The sequence below is a fragment of the Dipodomys ordii genome, unplaced genomic scaffold, assembly GCF_000151885.1.
Source record: "Dipodomys ordii isolate 6190 unplaced genomic scaffold, Dord_2.0 Scaffold25, whole genome shotgun sequence".
NCBI classification, from domain to species: domain Eukaryota; kingdom Metazoa; phylum Chordata; class Mammalia; order Rodentia; family Heteromyidae; genus Dipodomys; species Dipodomys ordii.
The window spans coordinates 9,451,815-9,474,440 of NW_012267241.1; the positions used below are offsets into that span (position 1 = coordinate 9,451,815).

The 22,626-nt window shown below is 41.2% G+C and overlaps 1 protein-coding gene across 2 annotated transcripts; it reads right to left on the reverse strand.

Annotated features, from left to right (window-relative positions):
- Positions 1 to 1,204: 1,204 nt before the first annotated feature.
- Positions 1,205 to 20,880, reverse strand: Znf397 (zinc finger protein 397). 2 transcript variants are annotated; one of them, XM_013014918.1, is made up of 6 exons: positions 20,849 to 20,880; positions 18,741 to 19,217; positions 18,274 to 18,427; positions 15,417 to 16,468; positions 11,967 to 11,978; positions 1,205 to 3,180 (listed from the first exon to the last, which is right to left on the reverse strand). In XM_013014918.1, the coding sequence occupies exons 2-6, from the start codon at positions 19,143 to 19,145 to the stop codon at positions 1,471 to 1,473; spliced, it is 3,333 nt and encodes a 1,110-aa protein (XP_012870372.1). In that variant the 5' UTR covers positions 19,146 to 19,217; positions 20,849 to 20,880; the 3' UTR covers positions 1,205 to 1,470. The 2 variants fall into 2 exon arrangements, with proteins under 2 accessions (XP_012870372.1, XP_012870371.1); XM_013014917.1 differs by lacking the exons at positions 11,967 to 11,978; positions 15,417 to 16,468; positions 18,274 to 18,427; positions 18,741 to 19,217; positions 20,849 to 20,880 and adding exons at positions 10,691 to 10,898; positions 11,393 to 11,509 and having other exon boundaries at positions 1,205 to 3,362.
- Positions 20,881 to 22,626: the final 1,746 nt, after the last annotated feature.

Here is a 22,626-nt window from a genome sequence, read left to right on the forward strand (position 1 = left end):
GGAGACAAATTCAATTCAACCACTTCTACTTAAGAAGATAAAATAGCCAGTTGCTTGTGGCACATGCTTAGCTACTCAAGAGAATAACATCTGAGGATCTCAGTTTGAAGCCTGCATGAGCACAAAAGTGAGACTCTTATGTCCAATTAAACACACACAGACACAGACACAGACACAGAGACACACATACAGACAGATACAGACACACACACACACACACACACACACACACACACAGAGCCAGAAATCGAGCTAGAATGTTAGCACTTGGGTAAAAAAGTTCAGGGACAACATCTAGGCCCTGAGTTCAAGCCCTAAGACTGATACAAACCAACAAAAAAGATAGGCCAACAATAAACCTAAAGTAAAAACATATAAGAATAACAAAGATTACATCAGTAATCAACAAAAACCAAAAATAAATTTCTATAATCTATTTAAACTCAAACTTGTCTTGTAAAAAAAAGCTTAATAAAATTGACAAATTTATAGTCAGACTGATGTACAAATTATTTCTACTAGGAATTAGAAAAGGTAACATTGCTATATATTGTATACAAGTTTCACATAAAGAGTTCCAGCAGTACTACAAAAAGAAAGAAAACAAAAAGAAAAAAAGGAAAACAAATATAAGGAATTCTAGCCTAGTTTGCTACCTCTGTTGTAGATTCGAATTCTCATTTATCAAGATTACACTGCTTACCCATTAGTACTAGGGCTTGAGCTCAATGCATTATGCTGATTAAATCATATCCTAATCCCTTTTGTGATTTAGTTGTTTTTCAGGTAGGGCCTCATGTTTTTGCCCAAGGTGGGCCTCAGAATGCAACCATCTTACCTATGGCTTCTGGCATGGTTGAGATGGGGTCTATGCTGACCTCAAACTTAGACTTTCCTGATCTCTGTCTCCTGAGTAGCTGGGATTACAGGCAAGAGCCACCATTCCTCAGCCACATTTTCTAAAATAACTTCTTTTATGCAATTGGTAATTTGGACTCACTAAAGGTTTGGGATTCTAAAATGGACACATTTCCTGCTGAATCTTGTAGATCTCTTTTCCATGCTGATTTTTTAATCTGATAAATCCTATATTAATGTTGTTGTACATTCCTTCCTGTGATATAACGTCCCTCTTGTGCACTGTGTCTGAATAAAAGTCTAGTTTCTCTTACACAACCAAGAATTTCTTTCTATTGCTGCTTACTAACATTCATGAAAAAAATTTATTAACAACGAAGTTTTCCCCACAACTCCCAGAATTCTTCCTTAGTATTTTTCTCAATTTTCAGTACTGCCAAAGCCGACACATTGAATAACAAAAATCAAGTTGCTTTTTTTTTCTTCATAGTTTTCTAAATGTAGCATGAGTTGAACACTGAGTAAGACCTTATTTCACGCTCTTTAATTACATTCATAAGGTTTTTGTTCTGGTATGGTTATCTCTGGTCCTGAATAATGCTGGTGCACACACTATAAAGGTTTCCCCACACCCATCTCAGTTAGATTGTCTTCCTCAGCATGGAGATTTTCATGATCAAGAAGATCAGAGAGTTGGCTAAAACACCTATTACACTGAACACACTGGAAGAGTTTGTCTTCAGTGTGGCTGCTCTGCTGTCCATTCAGTTCTGTGTCCAGGCTGACTGTTTCCCCATATCTATAACCTTTACATGTTCTTTCACCAGTGTGGATTCTTTGATGGCTAATGAGATCTGAGCGCCGGCTAAAGCTTTTGCCACACTGAACACATGAATAGGGTTTCTCCCCGGTGTGGGTTCTCTGGTGTAAAATAAGTGTTGAGCATTGACTGAATGCCTTCCCACACTTGTTACATACGTACGGTTTTTCTCCAGTGTGGATTCTCTGGTGTTTGATAAGGTCTGAGTTCTGACTGAAGCCCCTGTTGCACCACATGCACAGGTACGGCCTTTCTCCAGTGTGAATCCTCTGATGAAGGATGAGGTCAGAACTCTGACTGAAGGCTTTCTCACAACTAGTGCAATGGTAGGGCTTTTCACCAGAGTGTATTCTGTGATGTTTAGTGAGATCTGAGCTTTGACTAAAACTTTTCCGGCAAACATTACACATATAGGGTTTCTCACCAGTGTGGATTCTTTGATGCTTTACAAGATCTGAGCGGCGACTAAAACTTTTAGTGCAATAATGACATGGATAGGGTTTCTCTCCGGTGTGGATTCTCTGGTGTAGAATAAGGTTGGAGCTCTGACTGAAAGTCTTTCCACATTCATCACATTCATAGGGCTTCTCACCTGTGTGAATTCTGTAATGCTTAACAAGGTCTGACCTTCGACTAAACATTTTACTGCACTGAGTACATGGGAAAGGTTTCTCACCAGTGTGAATTCGCAGATGATTCATAAGATCTGAAAGCCTGCTGAAGGTTCTGCTACATTCATTACATGGATAAGGTTTCTCTCCGGTGTGAATTCTTTGATGTAGAATAAGGACTGAGCTCTGGTTAAAAGCCTTTCCACAATCATTACATTTATAGGGTTTCTCTCCAGTGTGAATCCTTAGATGTTTAATAAGGTCTGAGTTCTGACTAAAGCTTTTATTACACAGATTGCATGGATATGGCCTCTCCCCAGTGTGGATTCTCTGATGTAGAATAAGATCTGAGCTCTGACTGAAGGCTTTCCCACACACATCACACTTATATGGCTTCTCTCCTGTGTGGATTCGCTGATGTTTTATAACATCAGAACTCTGACTAAAGCGTCTGTTACACTGGTTACATGTATAAGGCTTCTCTCCAGTATGGATTCGCTGATGTTTTACTAGGTCAGAGTGTTGGCTAAAACTTTTACCACAATGACTGCACTGATAGGGCTTTTCTCCTGTATGAATTCTCTGATGGATGATGAGATCTGAGCTCTGACTGAAGGCTTTCCCACATTCATCACATTTATAAGGTTTTTCACCTGTGTGGACTCGCTGATGTTTAATAAGGTCTGAGCTCCGAATGAAACTTCTGACACACCAATGACAAGGATAGGGTTTCTCACCAGTATGAATTCTCTGATGTAGAACCAGGGCAGACCTCATACGAAAGGCTTTTCCACATTCATCACATTCATAGGGTTTCTCCCAATGGGTTCTTTGGTGCTTAAGAAGGCCTGTACTCCAGGCAAAGCTTTTGTCACATCCATCACAATTAAGCTGTCTTTTTTTTAGGAAGTTCTCATCCTCTTCATCCAGTTTATCTCCGAGTTCACAGAATTCTCTGTATTCATTATCCTGGAGAAGATCTGTTCTGGTATTGCCAGACTCTTCAGTCAGTGGCTCTGCTATAATTTCCTCCTCTGAAGCTGGTTCTCCAATCTTGATCTTAGTCTCATCATCTGGAACAAGAAAAAAGAAATTTCAAATAGAATACATACTCTGTACCTTCATCTGTTTCAGTTGGAACAGATCAGTATTTACCTACAAATATCATAACCATACAGGATTCCTCCAAAACACGGAAAATTACCATTTGAGAGGAAAATTAAGAAGAACCAACAAGTAATAGGTCACATTAATCATGCATAGAAGTCATTCACAAGATATACTTTATATGATTGTCATAGGAGAACTGGTAATACTGAAATCGGTTTACTATGCTTATGAAAGTGTGACTAAATAGGAGCCAACAAACAAGCAATTTATTAACATATGTAAGGTAAGCAGTATGCTACAGTCTAGAAGAAAGGCAAGTAGATGGCTGGGAGTTGTTGAGCACTGCTCAGGGGTTTGAGCTTACTACCACTGCCAAATTGATCTTCCAAATGACAGACTATAGGAAGGGCCAGATGATAAGACAGCTAAGCATTTTGTATTATTTTTCCTTAAACATTAGGTATTTCCTATCAAGCACACCAGCCAAAATTCTAATAATTTACCTGGTCTCTATTCCTTGTCATCTGTTTACTATAGGCCCCTGACTCCATAACTGTCTTCTGAAAGTTGGTGGAATCCTTTGTCCACCCAGGATGAATTTTATATACTAGCTGTTGGCAATCAGATGAACTTGAGGCTGGTTATTAAACTGGTGATCAGGGAACCTTTTGGATGGCTGTCTTTGGAACATACTGCCTTCATTTGGCCTGTCATCAAATGCCATCAAGTAACAAATCATAAAAGTAGAAAAAACATTTATGGTTTCACTGCTCATATAATTGGGTCTACCTGTTTACTACCAATTCCCCACAAACTTCCTTCAATTCTGTGGGAGCCCATCACACCTCCTGGTCCGGAAGGTCATGCCAGTGCCAGCATCCTATTAGTACCACTAAAATGGTCACAAATGGAAAACTTTTAACAGATGCCTCCCCACCTTTGAGTGTCTGCGATATTCACCACTACTGCCATCTATCTCTACTTCAGACATAATTATCCTAGGAGAGAAGAACAAAGAGAAAACATAGGTCTGGACCTTCTCATCTGTAATCTTAGTTTTTCAAATCTAGAACCAGCTGGTGGGCTTCAATAGCATCAAAGCACGGACCAAGGATTTGCTAATCCTGCTCTGTAATTAAAAATAGGAAGTTTAGCTTTACATGAAAATAAAGTATTTATCTGAAGAATGGCTTAGGGGTCATCACAGATGAGAGAAAAAAAACACTCTTCCCTAAGAGACACAACTCAGCACATAGCTTTCCTGTCCATTAGCTCACTTTCCACTTTCTCCTTCTCATAAATACCCTTTTGCCAGACCTGGATTCTTTGAAATGGACACTAGGACAAGAGTCCAGCCACTTTCCCCAGCAGTTGGTTTATTATAATAAAACCTGATTTCCTTCTCACTGACCCTTATCTGCCAAGTATTGTCACTTGTGTGCCAGAAGAACTGAACTTTACCAGTAACACTAGAAGTAGTAAATTAAAATAAAGGGCAATACATTCTGTGGATCTATTAAAATTCTAAGGCAGCCTTTTTTGACCATAGGTCCAAAAGACAACAAAACAGAAAATAGAAATGGGGGCTATAGCTCAGGGGTGAGCATATGCCTAGCATATAAAAGGTTCAATCACTTGTACCAAAAAATAATGTAAGAAATGATTTTCTTAATTCTCTCATGGACAGTACATAGTAACACAACAGATGAATAAGAGAGATTAACACATTATTTATAATAGATGCCTAGAACATTGGGATTTAATTCACTTGTAGAACTGTATTTGACAAAGACTATGATAAAGTAACAACTAAAATATAATAGAGAAAAATGAATAAAAGAAAAAAACCCAAAACACTTCAAATACCTGATAATGTACAATTATATACAAAAGGAGAAAACAGGCCGAAAAGATAGTTTTAAAATCAAAATAAACAAGAAGCTGGTACAGACACATCCAAATATATCAGTTATGTTATATGTAAACCGCCCACTCCAATAAAAAGCAAAGGAAAATCTACAGGTAAAATAGTTTGATATTACATATTAAATACATTTTTTAGGAACAAGGCACAAATGGTCACTTTCATCACTTTTGTTCAACATTGTACCACACTGTACCATTTCTATTCAACATTGATAGCCAATGAAATAAAACATGAAGAGTAATTATGACATACAAATAGGGAAGACAAAACTCAATTGTCTTTACTGAGAAATGATCAGTCACATACACAGAACCTTATAAAAGAATCCAGAATCTTATAAAGGCTGCTGGAACTTGCAAATGAGTTCATTAGAGCAATATACAAATGCTAACTGTATTTCTCTATAAATGCAATGAAGTTATAATAAAATTTTTAAACATTTAAAAATTGTACCCTGATATGAAAGGTTTCAAATGCAATACAAATATATGTGATATTTATAAAATGAAAATTATAAAATCCTGCCAAGATAAGCTGAAAAAGATGTAATAAATTGGAAAATATACCACTATTTGTGGATAGCAAGATTTTGTTTTTGTTAGTCATCAGGCTTGAACTTGGTCCCTGGACAATTCAGCCCAAGGCTAGCCACTCTACCACTTTGAGCTACAGTTCCACTTCTGCTTTCCTAGTGGTTAACTGGAGATAAAAGTGTCACAGTGTTTCCTGCCCCAGATGGCTTTGAACACCCATCCTCAAACCTCAGTCTCCTGAGTAGCTAGTCGTGAGCCACCAATGTCCAGCCAGGATTTAATGTTATTAAAATACTTTACAAATTGACTTATTTGTTGAGAGCAGCATCAAAGTCCCTCTGGCTTTTTTTGGGGGTGGGGGAGTAGAAATTGACAAACTGATTCTAAAATTTATTTAAAAGTCATGGATGAGGGAAAGGTGACATTGTCCAAAAAGAAATGTTTCTCTCTTTATGGCATTACCACACTGAACGGATTTCTGTAGTTTTAACTTCTCTAATTTTGTTCTTTTTCAAAAGTATTTAAACTCCTTGACTAAAACAAAAAATTTTAATGTATTTTTATTGTTATTGTAAAGGTGATATACAGAGGGGTTACAGTTACAGGAGTCAAAGAATACATTTCTTGGGGGTGAGTGGGGAGGGGTGGGATGGGGGAGATTGGAAGGGATAGTCAGGGGAAACAAAGGAGGAGGCAACAATGCTTGATAAAAAATGTACTCATTACCTTGCTCACGTAATTGTAACCCCTCTGTACAATATTTTCACAATAAAAAAATGTTTTCTGCTAAAAAAACAAAGAACTGAACAGACACCAGTATCTTATTTAGTTTTGAACTGTTTTGTTGTCTTTTGGACCTATGGTCAAAAAAGGCTGCCTTAGAATTTTAATAGATCCACAGAATGTATTGCTCTTTATTTTAATTTACTACTTCTAGTGTTACTGGTAAAGTTCAGTTCTTCTGGCACACAAGTGACAATACTTGGCAGATAAGGGTCAGTGAGAAGGAAATCAGGTTTTATGCCTAGCATATAAAAGGTTCAATCACTTGTACCAAAAAATAATGTAAGAAATTATTTTCTTAATTCTCTCATGGACAGTACATAGTAACACAACAGATGAATAAGAGAGATTAACACAAACAAGTAAAAAACAGCCCAAACAAAAACAATCTGAATGTCCATCATTGGGTGAGTCAATAAGTTGTTATAGAGCCAAACAATGGAATATTAGTCAACAATTAAGAAAAAATTACTGATAACGCAACATGAAGACTGTGGGTGAACCTCAGGTGGTACAGTGCTTCCTAACAAGGCTGAGGACCTGAGTGTAATCATCAAGGACTACCAAAAGAAAATAAAAACAAAATATGGATGAATATATATTTAAAAAAAAAAACATGGGCTGGGAAGGTGGCTCAGTGGTAGAGTGCTTGCCTTGCATGCTTGAGGCCCTGGGTTCAATTCTTTAGCACCACATAAGCAGAAAAAAAAAAAGGCAGAAGTGGCGCTGTGGCTCAAGTGGTAGAGTGCTAGCCTTGAACTGAAGAGCTGAGGGACAATGCCCAGGTCCAGAGTTCAGGCTCCATGACTGCCCCCCAACCCCTCCCCCCAAAACCAGATTGAAGACTGCTGGTATGCAAAAGTATGATTCCAACTATACAAAATGTTAGGGAATCTGAATCAAATAAATGGTGACAAAAATCAAGTGGTACCCTAGGAATGGAGATAGACTAGAATGACTAATAAGGAAATATTGTGTGGGGGGGGGGAGGAGAAGGGAGTGTTGATTATAGTGAGCATATTAAATATGTTAAAACTCATTAAAATGCACAATTAAAAGTGATATATATATATACAATATATGTAGCCAGTAAATTATAATACCTCAGTTACAGCATGTTTAGTTATACTGTACTAATATTAGTTATATAATGACCTGGGAGTGAGAAAATCCACAGAGCCTCGGTTAAAGGTGACAAAGGAGTTTTATTAGTTGGTCTGCAACTGTCCTGTCCTGGGTTACCTCAGAACTAGGAACAGCTGCAACGTTCAAGGGGGCAAGTTTCCACAGGCCTCTCCACCTCTCCGCAGGCCTTTCAGATCTCTGTGGGCCTCTCCATATGCCTTGCCACTTTCTGCAGGCCTCCACTGTCTGCAGGCCTCTTGGCTCTTCACAGGCCTCTCTGCTCTCCACAGAGCATTCTGCAGGCCTCTCTGTTGGCACTGTCTCCTCAGGAATCTCCGTGGGCCTGGGTTCTCCTCTGGGTACTGCTCTGCTCCAGGAGATATCTCTTTCCTGTTGTGTCTCCTTCTCTCCCACCTCTCTTGTAACACCCAGTCAGTCTCTTTCTCTCTCTCTAGGTGCCCCCCTCCCCAGTGATCCCAGTGGGGTGACAACAGCAAGGGGCGGGACTTCCAGTGCCTCTGGTTCTCACAGTTACACTATATTAATTCAATTAATTAATATGAAGAACACCAGAGTTAATTCAATTCTAGGGTTTTAATAGGAGATGGAGTAACTCTAGATCAACTAGCAAAGAAAGGGCAGTCTCATCAGATGCTGATTTTCCTGATGTATTGGGAGTGTAGTAATCTGATTGCTAGTCTTTTCATTTTGAGCACAACCCAGCCCTTAGTGATTTTTCCAGTAGTCTCCAGCTTTTTGCCTGGGGCTGGGATCTGACCAGGATCCATCTATCTATGTCTCCTACATATGTCTGGCTTATTAGTTGAGACAGGGTCAGGGTACTGCTGACTTTTTGCTAAAGTTTGCCTCAAATCACAATCCTCCCCATTTCTGCCTTCTGAGTATATGAGTTTAGGTATATGTGAACCTATATGCCCACGTGACAAGCCTGTGGTATTTCTTATAGAAGGAATGGACCTCAAAGAAGCCTCTCAAGAACTCTAATTAAACAACAGATGCTGGAGGGGATGTGGACAGAAGGGAACCTTACTGCATTGTTGGTGGGAGTGTAAACTTGCTTAACCACTTTGAAAAGTAGTATGGAGGTTCCTCAAAAGACTCCACATAGAGCTCCCCTATGACCCAGCAATCCCACTTTTGGGCATTTACCCAAATGATCACAAACAAGACCACACTAAAGCTACCAGCACAACTATGTTTATTGCAGCATTATTTACCATAGCTAAGATATGGAACCAACCCAGATGCCCCTCAGTAGATGAATGGATCAAGAAAATGTGGTATATATACACAATGGAATTCTATGCCTCCATCAGAAAGAATGACATTGCTCCATTTGTTAGGAAATGGAAAGGCTTGGAAAAAATTATATTAAGTGAAATAAGCCAGGCCCAAAGAAACATAGGTCCCATGGTTTCCCTTATTTGTAATATCTAGTATATGTCTGAGTCAAGCAGAAAATGTCAGATAAGGTGACATTAGGGAAATGATATGTATTCAATATGTATTCAAATGTTTTTTTTCTTTCATGTGATTGTTTCTAACACATTTATAAGATGATTTCTTTGTTGCTTTGTATGTCCCTTCCCCACAGTATAACCCCTGCTTTCACTGTATGTGATGTCGGTATAATTTGTGGAGGGGAAGGGGAAAAACAAATCATTTAAATAGGGATACAGGTGGACCTATTGCAACAATGAGATGTACAAGTTGTTATGTCGAAAACGAACTTTACAACTTTGGTGGGGGGGGGCTGGGGAGGATTGGGGGGGCGGGGAGGATGGGGGGGCGGGGGGAGGATGGGAAAGGATGGGAAGGGGAAACAAAGGAGGAGGCTACAATGCTTGATAAGAAATGTACTCATTATCTTGCCCATGTAATTGTAACCCCTCTGTACAGTATTTTCACAAAAAAATAAATAAAAATGAAACTATTAAAATAAAAAAAAAGCTGAAGGGGATCAGCAACCATGTAAGTGTAATATAGTATTGGAGACTTTAAGACATGAATTGGTTCAGGTAAAATTCTTTGGGAAAAGTATCGGTTCACTAAATTTATTCAATGTAAATATTTATTTTTATTTACATTTCACTTAATAAATACATACATGTGTGTACATATATATACACATATATACATATATATGTATATATATATATATATGGTTATGTATGGTTAGGTAATTTCATCATATCAAGTTCATCAAAAGGATGGACTTCCATAAATCTTAACAACCCTGCAACACCACTGTACATGCAAACTTAAGTGTTCACCATTGTAAGCCAGACCTGTGTTTTACCAAAGCTTTGTATATAATGTGTTATCTTTTTCATTTAGGTTTCACACAAAATGTGTTTGCCCCTAGAAATAAATGATGGTATTTTAACTACAAAAAAAAAAAGAAATGTACTCATTATCTTGCCCATGTAATTGTAACCCCTTTGTACAGTATTTTCACAATAAAAAAACAAAAGAAGCCTCTCAATATCAGTATCTTTGTGTCATTTTCTTCTATAATGATCTGGAATTGGTCACGTGATTGCTTTGGTCAGGAAGCTGAGGATCAAAGTTCAAAGTCAACCTGGGTAAAAAAGTCTAAGAGGCTTCATCTCCAAAATAACTAGCAGAAAACCAAACAGGGCTGTAAGTGCCAGCCAGCAAGTGTGAGGCCCTGAGATCAAGCCCCAGTATCACCAAAGACAGATGGAGAAGGAGAGGAAGGAACCGAATAAAAATGTGGTTGCTAGAATTCAAAGACACAACTATGTTCCAAGCACTACACAAATACTACTACTTAGCAGAGTGAGTGCATAGGCAATGAAGAAGATTGATATCATTTGAAGACACAAGAGACATTCTCTCCCTGAGACCCTGGAGTAGTACACAACACACTGCTCCTCACCTGTCAGAAGTTGGTGTTCCTGAGACTCATACTCGAACTGGATCTCCATGGGCTGCAGGTGGACGCCTCAGGGCACCCCTGGAGAACTTCCAATTCCTTGTGTACTAGAGGGCCAGGGACCTGGAGGCAACTGGCCATCTGAGGGCTCAGAAGAGAATCCCTGTGCAGACTGGAGACGGGACTCCTTACACAGAGAGACGGCCTCCACCTACACAAGAAGGCGAAGGGGGAAAACACGAAACGGTTCATTTCCAAGTTACTCAACGTTCTCCCCCTCCCTCCACGAGTTGCCCTCATCAACTCCTTTCTAGTGGAGAGTTGTTCAAACAAAGTGTGGGGGGCTAGGGACCGAGCGGGGAGGGGGTGAGGGAACGTCCAGGCGGGGCAGCTGGGGTGCGGGCAGGTGTGTCTGTCATTCCCAGGCTTGCCGGCCGGGGGCGCCCGCGTACGCCGGCCTTCCTCGCGCCTCACCCACAAACCACAGTCCAGCAGCCCGACCTGCGCGGACGGGCGCACACCGGGTGGTGCCACCTGCACCTCTGCAGACACGCCCGGCCTCCTCCCCTGCAGCCCAAGGCTAGGCCGCGGGGGACCGGCTGCCACCAGCACACTAGGCCAAGGACCGATCGCGACCTGGGCCTGCGCCCGTGGGGAAGTGGCCGGCGCCCCCCCACACCCGCCCCCGGGGGTCAACACGCGTACCTCCAGGTGGGCTCCGGCTGTCCGCCCAGCGCCCAGCGTTCGCGCGGGATGCCGGGGCGTCCGGACGCCGCGGGTCCAGCGCTGAGCTCGGGGTGGCTACTACGCATGCGCGAGGGAGAGCGTGTCGGTGGGAGTGCCGGGGGAGTTAACCCTGCCCAAGCCGGTGTCCGCGGCAGGCCCTTAGGGAGGGTGATTCGTAGCTGCGCTTCCATTCTTTCTTCCCGCTGACTCAGGAGTCCTGGCGAATGGGAGTGCTTTTTATTTTTTTTAAGAAGTTTTAGCTGGGCGCCTAGCTAGCTACTCAGGAAGCTTAGATCTGAGGACTGTGGTTCGAAGCCAGCCTGGGTAAGAAAGTCCGTGAGACGCTTATCTGCTATCAATCATCAGAAAACTGTAAGTGGAGCTGTGAGCTCTGGCCTGGGCGGAAAAGCTCAGGGACAGTGCTCAGGCCTGCGTCCAAGCCCTGACATAAACATCTAATGTCTAAAGGCTGTAATTTGATGTTCTCACTCCCACCCATGAAACCATCCCCACAGAAGTGTGCACATCCATCAACTCTTACGTTTCCTCATACAGGTCCTTCCCCCTCTCACCTGCTAGTGATCTTTTGTACTTGTTGACTTATTGAGGTGGAATTAAACATATTTGTTTATTTAGGCCAGTCTTCTTTCATTGAGAGAAACCTTGAGATTTGTCATTATTGCTGTATCAATAGTTCATCCCTTTGGGTTGTTGAATAAAAACTTGTGTGTAGTGATCACAATGTGATGGGTAGTTGATGGGCATTTGGGTTATTTTTTATATTACATTTTGGTTAGCATCAATTAGTATACAAGGGTCCCATTTTGATTTGTCCATTCATTCCCTTACAAAATGTACCTTGATTAGACTCCCTCTCTCCCACTCCCTCCAGAGCAATCTCAACAAGCTTCACTGTTCCATTTTCACACTTGGATATAGCAAAGAAAGTTGTCATTGCCTTAACCCTAGCAGGTGGTCAGGTCCACAGCCTTTTCCAGCTGTACTAACCTTTCATTTCACAAAACACTAATTTGGGTTGTTTCCAGTCTTTTTCTTACTATTGCAAATAAAGCTGTTATGAACATTCTGGTACAAGATTTTATATGGACATAATGCTTTGTGTGTGTGTGTGTGTGTGTGTGAGTGAGTGAGTGAAACAGAGACAGAGAGAGAGAGAGAGAGATGGGGCTTAGAATCAGGGCCTAAGCACTGTCCCAAGGCTAGAGCACTTTGAGCCACACCTCCATTTCTAGTTTTCTGAGGTTAATTGGATAAAAGTCTCATGGACTTTTCTGCCCTGGCTGGCTTTGAACCATGATCCTCAGATCTCAGCCTCCTGAGTAGCTACAATTATGGCATGAGCTACCAACACCTGGCTGACATAATGCTTTTTAATCCTTTCACGGTGAATGAGAAAAAAATTCCTTGGATATCCAGCTTACATTGAAGGCCCTTTCACTTCATACTTGAAGAATTCTGAAGCAACTGTAAGAGAGCCTTTAACCTGAGTTGTGAGGTGCCTTGCGTTGGCTAAATTTATGGAAAAGCAATTCAAGATTATAGTTTTGACCACTTCAAGGCTGTGACTTTTGCACAGGGATTTAGAATTTAGCAAATTTTTTCCCTATTTAAAAAATGTATGATCTCTTGTACAAAGGAGTTGCCATTCAACATAGCATTTTATAAATACAATGCATCTTTGAATTTGTACAGGATTTTATTTTTTGGTCATTTGTGGGGCTTGAACTCAGGGCCTGATTGCTGTCTCTGAGCTCTTTTTACTCAAGGCTAGTGTTCTACCACTTTGAGTCACAGCCCCACTTGTAGAGGATTCTTAATCCTACATGAGATGGGTCAAGTCTGCCAGTGTCATTTGATCAATGATGAAATTGAGGTTCAGAGTTACATTTCCTACACAGACTTGGAACGGACAGAGATGTTCAGGAAAGCAAATGTTTTTATTTCCTCAACTATCCTGGGCTTTATTTTTTGGTTCAGAAAATTAAACAAGTGCATCACACATGCTAGTATACCACTAAGCTACATCCCCAGCCCACTTCCCTAATCTTAAATATATTTTAGCCAGGTATCAGAGGCTCACACCTGTAATTCTTCTGTGATGATGAGCTTGGCTTTCTTTCATAGTCTTAAATTTTCAATACTGAGGATGGAAAAATATACTCCAAGCCAAATACAAGTTTTTCTGTTGGAAGCTTTTCACAGGGAAACTGAATAAAGTGGCTCCAAAGTAGGGTTATAAATTGAAGCTTTGAACACAGTAGCTTTTAGCTATGACCATTAACCTTATTTCCTCATCCAGAAAATATGCACTGTAGTGAAATAATTAATGCATGTACTTCTTACTGATCTAAGATCTCTCTATAGAAACCATTTTCCTTTTACAATGTATCAATTCCTACATTAACACCTTACTCATTGCAGCTTGGGTGTTTCCCTGTAGAAAACAAAGAAAATCAGTTGAATAGATCTATGCTCTACCACTTTGAGCCACAGCACCACTTTCAGTTTTCTGGTAGTTAACTGGAGATAAGAACCTCACAGACTTTCTTACTCAGGCTGGCTTTGAACCATGATCCTGGGATCTCAGCTTTCTGAGTAGCTAGGATTACAGGTGTGAGTCACCAGCATCCAGCTATATCCTGCCATTTTTTTTCCCCTGTAGTTCATGGGTCTTGAACTCTGGGCCTGGGTGCCGTCCCTTAGCTCTTCAGCTCAAAGTGAGTGCTCTACCACTTGAGCTACAGTGCCACTTCCGGTATTCTGGTGGTTTATTGGAGGTAAGAGTTTCATGGACTTTCTTGCCCGGGATGGCTTTGAACCGTGATCCTCAGATCTCTGCCTCCTGAGTAGCTAGGATTACAGGTGTGAGCCACCGATACCCGGCATGCCATTCTTAATAGTTAGTGCATGCCCATACATTGGCCATCTCAGGGATATAACCGTGTTTGTTATAAACATGACCCCCATTTCAACAACTAGAAAGGCCAGAACTTTCTTCCTGGGCTTTGTTATTTCTTCACTGGGAACACTGTCTTTTGGCCTATCCTCTTTCACCAATTTTCTTTCTTAACTTCTTGGATAAGGAAATGAGGAAAGTGCTTAAGGAATACCCTTAGCCACATAGCCTTGACCATGTTAGGTTCATTTCCTGACTGCAGAATTAGGTCTTGTTTCTCATTGTTTCCTTAATCTTTGATGCAAAGCAGGTGTTAATAAAAAGAATCATTGAAGCCAGGCACCAGTGGCTCATGCCTGTAATACTAGCTACTCAGGAGGCTGAGAGATCTGAGGGTCATGGTTCAAAGCCAGCCCAGGCAGGAAAGTCTGGGAGACTCTTAATCTCCAATTAACCACTAAAAAACTGAAAGTGAAGCTGTGGCTCAACTTGTAGAGGACTAGGCTAAGCAAAAGAGCTTGGGGACAGCACCCAGGCACTTAGTTCAAACCCCAAAGCTGGCCAAAATAAAAATCACTGGACAAATTAACTTGTATTCTTCTTGTGCCTTATTTCTAGCTTGCCCCATGCTCAACAGACTTGATAAAACGGTTTCCCCATCTTTCTTGTTGCGCGTCACTGTTTTTGAGTTCCTGAGGAAACGTCCCTCCGGCTGTCTACATTCTCTCTCAAACCTGGCACACTAGACTATCAGATGCAGTGACAGAGCCTAGAGCCTCATGGTCCTTTCATAACATTCTGAAAAATGAGGTTTTGATGTTCCATGACCGCTTTTTGCTATTTCCTGAGTATTCCAACAGTTAAGAGGAAAGCTGGGATCAGAGTCTCCCATGTTATCCTGATAAGTCACAAGGAAAATCTTCAAGGGATGATTTGTAGTACCATTAGGAAGTGATGCATAAACGAAGTTAGGTGACTCAAGACAGTAGTTCACAACCTTGAACTGTTGCTCCAAAGTCACCTGCTCTAAAAGAGAAAAATCTGACAGAAGTATTTAAACAAACATCATATTCACAAATTATTTACAGTATGGACCCTCTGGTGGCGCAGGAGAACTGATCTGTGCCTGAAAGTCTTCCCACATTCATTACATATATAAGCTTCATCCCCAGAATGGATCCTCTGATGCTGAACAAGGGCTGAGCTCCTTTTGAAGGTTTTGCCACATTCGTTACACTGGTAAGGTTCCTCTCCACTGTGAATTCTCTGATGCCTGATGAGGTTGGAGCTCAGACTGAAGGCTTTCCCACATTCACTACATTCATAGGGCTTCTCTCCACTGTGTATTCTCTGATGAGTAATCAGCTCTGAGCTCTGCCTAAAAGCTTTCCCACATTCATTACATTCATAAGGTCTCTCTCCTGTATGAATTCGCTGATGTCTAATAAGCTTTGAGCTCTGGCTAAAAGTTTTCCCACATTCCTTACATTCGTAGGGCTTTTCACCAGTGTGAATTCTTTGATGTATAATGAGATACGAACTTTGACTGAATGCTTTGCCACACTCATTACATTTACAAGCTTTTTCACCAGTATGAATTTTCCGATGTCTAATGAGAGCTGAGCTCTGATTGAAGGCTTTCCCACATTCACTGCATTCATATGCTTTCTCACCACTATGAATTCGCTGGTGAATAATCAGATATGATCTCAAACTAAAGGCCTTTCCACACTGGTTACACTTATAGGGCTTTTCTCCAGTATGGATTCTTTGATGCTGAGTGAGAGACGAATGCTGCTTGAAGCTGTGCCCACAGACATCACATCTATAAGGTCTTTCTTCTGCAGGAACCTTCTGACATGTTATAGAGTTTGCACTTAGAATCAAGAATCTTTGAGGCTCATCATCATGGTCTTTCTTTCCTAAAGATTTGTGTGTGAAGATCACTTGACTGAAGCTGCCCCCATGGGGAGGGGATCTTCTTAACTTCTCCCGTGTAGCACTTGCTTGCTGCCACTCTAAACTGCTTTCCTGCCCATCACCTCCTCCAAATGAAGCTTCCTGACAGAGTTCCTGTGATTTTTCTTCTGAAATGATATTACTTGCTGTTTCATTGTTCTCACAATCTGAAATGATAACTAGCAAAAAAGGGGGAAAAGTCAGATTTTATATTTCTCCTGTCTTTCAATATTCACCTCTTTTTTAAAAAAAAAAAAAAAAAAAACCAAGGTCTCAGTATGTTACCCAGGCTTATGAGTACCCAGGCTTTGGTACTCCTGGGCTTATGAGATCCTCCTACCTTAGCTGCTCAAGTAGCTGGAATTACAGGTCTGCACTGTGATTGGCTCAGTATTCACTTTCAACATGGTAGAAAACAGAGAGGTTTACCTACAAAGATGTCAGTGTAACTATCTTTCCTTTAACTGGCCAAAATAGATGCTATAACTAAAGCCTACATCTCAACTTTGAATTTCATCCTTTTTGCCTCCTTTAAGACTTCAATTGATTAAGTATCTTCTATTATTTTCAACCTCTTTCTAGATTATTGCTTTTCAGCATTTACATAAGTTCAAATTTCCCCCTTAAAAAAAAAAATCAAGCTCAGTGCAACAGAAAGGGTTATCTGCACACCTTCCCATTCTGCAGTCTAGTTTCTCCCTTACCCTCCATGTAAACCACACTGCTTCCACTGGTTCTGATCTCATCAAGAACACTAACATCACAACTTTGTAACCCAATGCATACCTTCTGGATCTGCCTTATTTGGCTTTTTGAAGCAGTAAGTGTGAGGTCCACACTTTCCTTTATATATATTCATGCGTTTGTTTCATTTCTATGGCTGATCCTTCATGGACTGGGTTCCTAATCACACTTGGAACACCGGTGTTCCTGATTCTGTTCGAGGCTCTCGCATGTCCTCACTTTTACAAACTTTCAATGTACTAGTTTCAATAATGACTAATATTTTACTGTGACTATTGTACAAGCATAAAAATACTTCAAACTAAAACATCCTCACATATCATCAGATGCTTTGTTTGTCCTTGTGTTTCCCCTTTTACATGAAAACAGTACCACTATTACCTGAGCTATCAATAGTGTGCCACCCCTTCCTCACTCTCTGCTTTTTAACGATGACTAGATATTGAAATGTACTTTTACCACTGAGGAATGGGATTGAGCTTTGACCTCTCCCACCCTCCCCCAAAACACATGCTGATTTATTCACTGTGGCCACCTTGATAACCAGTGGCTCAGTGCCTTGCCTTCCTCAAATCCACTTTCCACTCTGCAGCCAAGTTCTAAAAATCTAACCACATCACTCCCTTGTCCAAAACTGCACCCCTCTGCATTGAGTAAATGTATTTTTGCAACTTTAGTTTCTCTCTTACTAATCTTTTTTTAAAAATCAATTATCTCCTCACCTCAAACAAAATTTCCTACAATTTCCAGAATGGATATATTCTCTCCTAGAACTTTGTGGCCATTCTTTGCTTGGCCATTCCTTCCACCCATTTATCTGGCTTCTTCCTATTTATCTTCCAAGTCTTAGGTGTCTCTTCCCAGGAAGCATTCCTTTTGTCTTTCTGATTGGGTTAGGCGCTACTGTATGTGTTCTCATACTAACTAATTCACCTCGAACTGAAAATTTCTTGAAGATGGAGTCTCAGTGCTTACCATGGCATTAGACATTTTAGTACTCACTAACTAGGGGAAAGATGATTAAATAAGTGAATGAATGAGAGGGGAAACTGTCACAAGAACAACTAGCTGCAATCCATTAGAGGTCTGCTGAACACAAAGCTGCTGAAGCAAGCAACTCTGGTTCTGATGAATGAAAGTGATGCTCGCATGTGGCAAGCTTGCAAATGTAATTAATTCTGCATCCTCAAAACCAGAACCCTAAGTGATAGGAGTTTCCTGGTAAGTTTCTATTCCTCACCACTTTTGGAGGAACGGCAAGGTTTCCAGGACTTCAACTGTGTCTTCAGAGGCTGGAGCTGGAGCTGGAGCTGGATGTTTTCTGACTCCTTGGATGCTCTGAGATATGTCAAATCCCTCCATGGCACCGCTGGTCCCTGTGGACTAGTTGGGACCTGAAATTAGAAAAACATGATTATCAAAATGCATTATAAATCTTTCTAAACTGATTTCTTAAACTGAAACTCCTTTGTACAATTACAAGATAGTTTTAAAAAAGAAAAAAAAATGACTAGATTGGCCCACCTTCACAGATGAAGGATAGGTACCAAAAAAACCCATGTAAGGGCACAGACAGGTATGTCTCTATCATTACATCAGGAATATGGTTTATTACAGACATATAGCTATGCAACCTACTGTTGGTATACTACACGCTCACTCTCAGCTATAAATTCCTTTTCCTATATCACTTCAATCTGTTCCTACCTGTTGTCCTGGATCATCAAACTCTCTCTCCAAATCCTCCAACAGGGTCACAGCTTCCTCTCCACTTCTTGGACTATGTTGCTGTACCCATATCTGCAGCTCCTCAGGCAGAATGCTCAGAAACTGCTCTAGCACCAGTAGGTCTAGGATCTGTTCCTTGGTATGCAACTCTGGCATTAGCCACTGATAGCAAAGCTCCTGGAGTCGGCCCAGAGCCTCCCGAGGTCCAGGTGTCTCATGGTAGCAAAACTTCCTGAACTGCTGGCGAAACAATTCTTGGCAGGATTCGGTGCTTCCATTCTGTTTAAATGTATGGCTCCAGGAAAAGCCATCTTCTATTTTCACCAGTAGTAATCCTTGTTCTTGATGATCCTGAGTTGAAATTGCTCTGGATTCCACAGCCATTCTGGACTGAAGCAGCTTAAGAAGCTCAGTACAACTGGTTCTGTGCTGGAGATTTGAGTAATCTTTTTTTTCCTGTTGAATATAAAAGCTCTGTTAACTTTTGGCAGGAAAAAAATTCTCTAAAAGTCTTATAATAAACCAATAACATTGAAAGAAGCAAATTTGGGACTATCACTAAATAGCAATCTAGTGTCGAACTAAAAACATTCGCTTTACTTGTAATTCCTATCACTGTTAGAAATTATGAACGTGAATCACCTAGATTATTACCTTTTTAAATTATCTTTTTTTTTTGTGGAGGTGTGTGTGTGTGCCAGTCCTGGGGCTTGAACTCAGTGTACTGTCCCTGAGCCTTTTGCTCAAGACTAATGCCCTGCTGCTTAAGTCACAGCTCCACTTTTGGCTTTTTCTGAGTAGTTTATTGGAGATAAGAGTCCCACAGACTTTCTTGCCAGGGCTGGCTTTGAATCAAGATCCTCAGATCTCAGCCTCCTGAGTAGCTAGAATTACAGGCATGAGCCACAGGGTGAATTATCTTTCAATTTTGATCACATCAAGGAGAAAAATGTGCCTTTAATATACATGTAAAACTTGCAGAACTTTAAAATAGAGGCCTCTGATCCAGGCTTCCATGGGTAATAATGATATCCAGCTAGTATTCAATAACATCAACTTTACAAGTCTTATTTTTAGTTATCTCCTATTGATAGCAGGTATTGATTTTCCCTTAGGGCAGTAATAAAACATTTTTAAAAACTCATATTAGCTGGGTACTGGTGTCTCATTCCTAGCTACTCAGTATGTTAGAATTTGGGGATCATAGTGTGAATCCAACAAAAGTCCATGAGATTCTTTTCTCGAATTAAACAGCAAAAAGCTGGAAGCAAGATGTGGCTTAAGAGTTAAGAGTGCCAACCTCGAATGAAAAGGCCAATAAAGAGCTGAAAAACCTGAGTTCAAGTCCCAATCCCCCCTCCCCACACACTCTAAAATTAAATGAGTTGATTTAAACGAAGTAATGTGGAACATAAGCCATTTGTTCACATTTAGTGACCAGATATTTCTTCAACAGAGGAACTTAATATTGCTCTGTCGTACATGTGCATTAGGTTAAAAGAATGCTTGTTGCTCATGAGTGAACCTGCTTGAGGCATAAAGCAAGAAATAATTGTAAAACTCCTACTATGCGTTCAAAAACAGGCTAGATATTGTAAAACTAAAAGATGCAAAAGGACCAACTTCAGTCCTCAAGAGCTGGAGTATTCTGGGAAGAGACTATTTCACAAACGCAATATGGCACTTGAGAGTTCTGTATTCAATTCTGTGATATAGCCCGAACGTCTGAATTTTTGGATGGGGGGGGTCTATCCACAGGAGCAAGTACCCCTCAGTGTAATCAGCAGGACACACAGTGGAACTGCCTCCCGGCACCACGGAGAGCTTCAGGGGATAATTAGCATACTCATTAGCATTCGCATTAGCATACTCGGGCTTCCTACTTTACACCCCGGGAAGGCGCAGTCGCTCTCAGGGAGGGCCCAGGCGGGGAGGACCGCGCTCCCACCGGAGAGGCTGGGATGGTCCGCACGCCCCGAGACTCCGCCCCAACAGGCAGACCCAGGAGTGCGGCCCCTCCACCCCGCGCCAGGTCGGGCACCCACCCTACCGTCCCCTCCCTCTGCGTCCGGGCCCGCGTCCCTCACCGCGAAACCCAAGAGTCGCCAGGGCGCCAGCCGCCGACCCCGAGCGGCAAACCACAAAGACCGGAAGTGTACCCCCGCCGCGCTCCTCTCGCGAGTCCAGGGAGACTCCGTCCTCCCCGCCCCTCACTCACACACACCCAATCAGCGCCGTGAGTTTTATTCTTCCTCCGCCCTTTTCCCCACAGACATCCAATCAGCGCGTGGATCCTATTCTCCGCCTTCCTGGTTTGGGCCAGGTCTCACCGTCACCCGCCCTTCCAGGACGGGACCTCCTCCGGCTCCTGAGTTCAAGGACGCCCTGGTCCCGGGCTCCCAGGCTCCCAGGCTCCCGCCTCTACTCCACCGGAAACCTCCTATTTTAACTTAGCTTGAGATTTAGATTTGACCACTTGTTACTTTTTGGAGAAATAGCTTTCCCCATTTAAAAAATTGTGTGCGTGTGTGTGCGCGTGCGTGTGTGTGCGCGCGTGTGTGTGTGCGCGTGTGTGTGTGGTTCTTGTTAAGGTTACACGCGCATTTGTTACAAATATGTTTCCATGTATTTGTCTTTGGCTATGTAGAAGATGTTACCTTCCTTCCCGAGTAAAGCCATTATGAGTAAAGCTTTTTATGAAATAACATCTATCTTAAAAAGCAAGGAAATAATGGCCATTTTGCACAATACTAATTGTGCCAATCTGTGCATATGGGAGGAGAGGCCTTTTCCAAGTTTGACTGTCCTGTTCAATGTATCCCTTTAATGTTTTATCGTTTTCAATGAAGAGCCCTTTCATTTGCTTGGGTTTATGCTCACGAGTTCTTCTGGGCTAGTGTAAATGGGATTGGTTTCCCAATTTGTTTCCAACCTGTTCTTGACTGATAGTAGCAAAGCTGATTTGAGTGTGTGTGTGTGTTGACTTTAATCTTGCTACTTTGGAAAGAAGTCTTCCTATCTAAAAAAAAAAAATTTAGGCAGAGTCTTTATGATCTTTTTTTTTTTTTTGATAAAAGAGTTTTTTTGGATTTGTCTGTCTGGGCTGGCTTCAAACAATGACCTTTGGATCTTTCCCGAGGAAGTTGGATTATAAATAGGTGTGGCCACTGGTGCCTAGCAAATTGTTCATCTTTAAAAAAAAAAATCTAATTTTTCCAGGGCTGGGAAGATGGCTCAGTGGTAAAGTGCTAGCCTCACATGCGTGAGGCCCTGGGTCCGATTCCTCAGTACCACATAAGCAGAAAAAAAGCCATAAGTGGTATAGCGCTAGCCTTGAGGTGAAGAGCTGAGGGGCAGCGCCCAGGCCCAGAGTTCAGGCCCACGATCAGACCCCCCCCCAAAAAACAAATCTAAGTATTCCATACCATTATAATTTTATTAGTCTGAAAAAGGATTATATACTAGCAGTATCTTACAGGTTTTATCAATTGTGTGAAGATACTGGGTATCATTCTAGGCAAGTGCTCAACCTCTTGAGCCATACCTCAAAGCCTAATTGGGTATCACTCTAAGCTGAAGAACCTGTGTCACGGGATAAATTCTTCCATTTTTATAAGATAATTTACTTACACAAAGAATGAGTAAAGTTAGTTGTTCTAAAAAAAATCACTAGCTTAAAAGTTGCTTGATTTCATTATAATTTCTAGGGCTGTATTTAAATGATTAGTATGATAAGCAATAAATTATTCACTATTAGGTTGAAAGCTATCAATTATGCAAATGTGAGGTATTATACAGTACTTAAGCATTTTTCAGCTTTTACTTTTCCCTCGTTCTTTTATCTTTTTCCTCTCTACTTTCTGAT

Bases quoted from the DNA above. Each gene is read 5' to 3' on its own strand.
- Znf397 (XM_013014918.1), bottom strand. From the start codon at position 19,145: ATGGCTGTGGAATCCAGAGCAATTTCAACTCAGGATCATCAAGAACAA. The intron at 18,428-18,740 runs GTAGGAACAGAT...TTCTAATTTCAG, and splicing joins TTGATGATCCAGGACAACAG to GTCCCAACTAGTCCACAGGG. The intron at 16,469-18,273 runs GTGAGGAATAGA...CTTTTTTGCTAG, and splicing joins TTGCCGTTCCTCCAAAAGTG to TTATCATTTCAGATTGTGAG.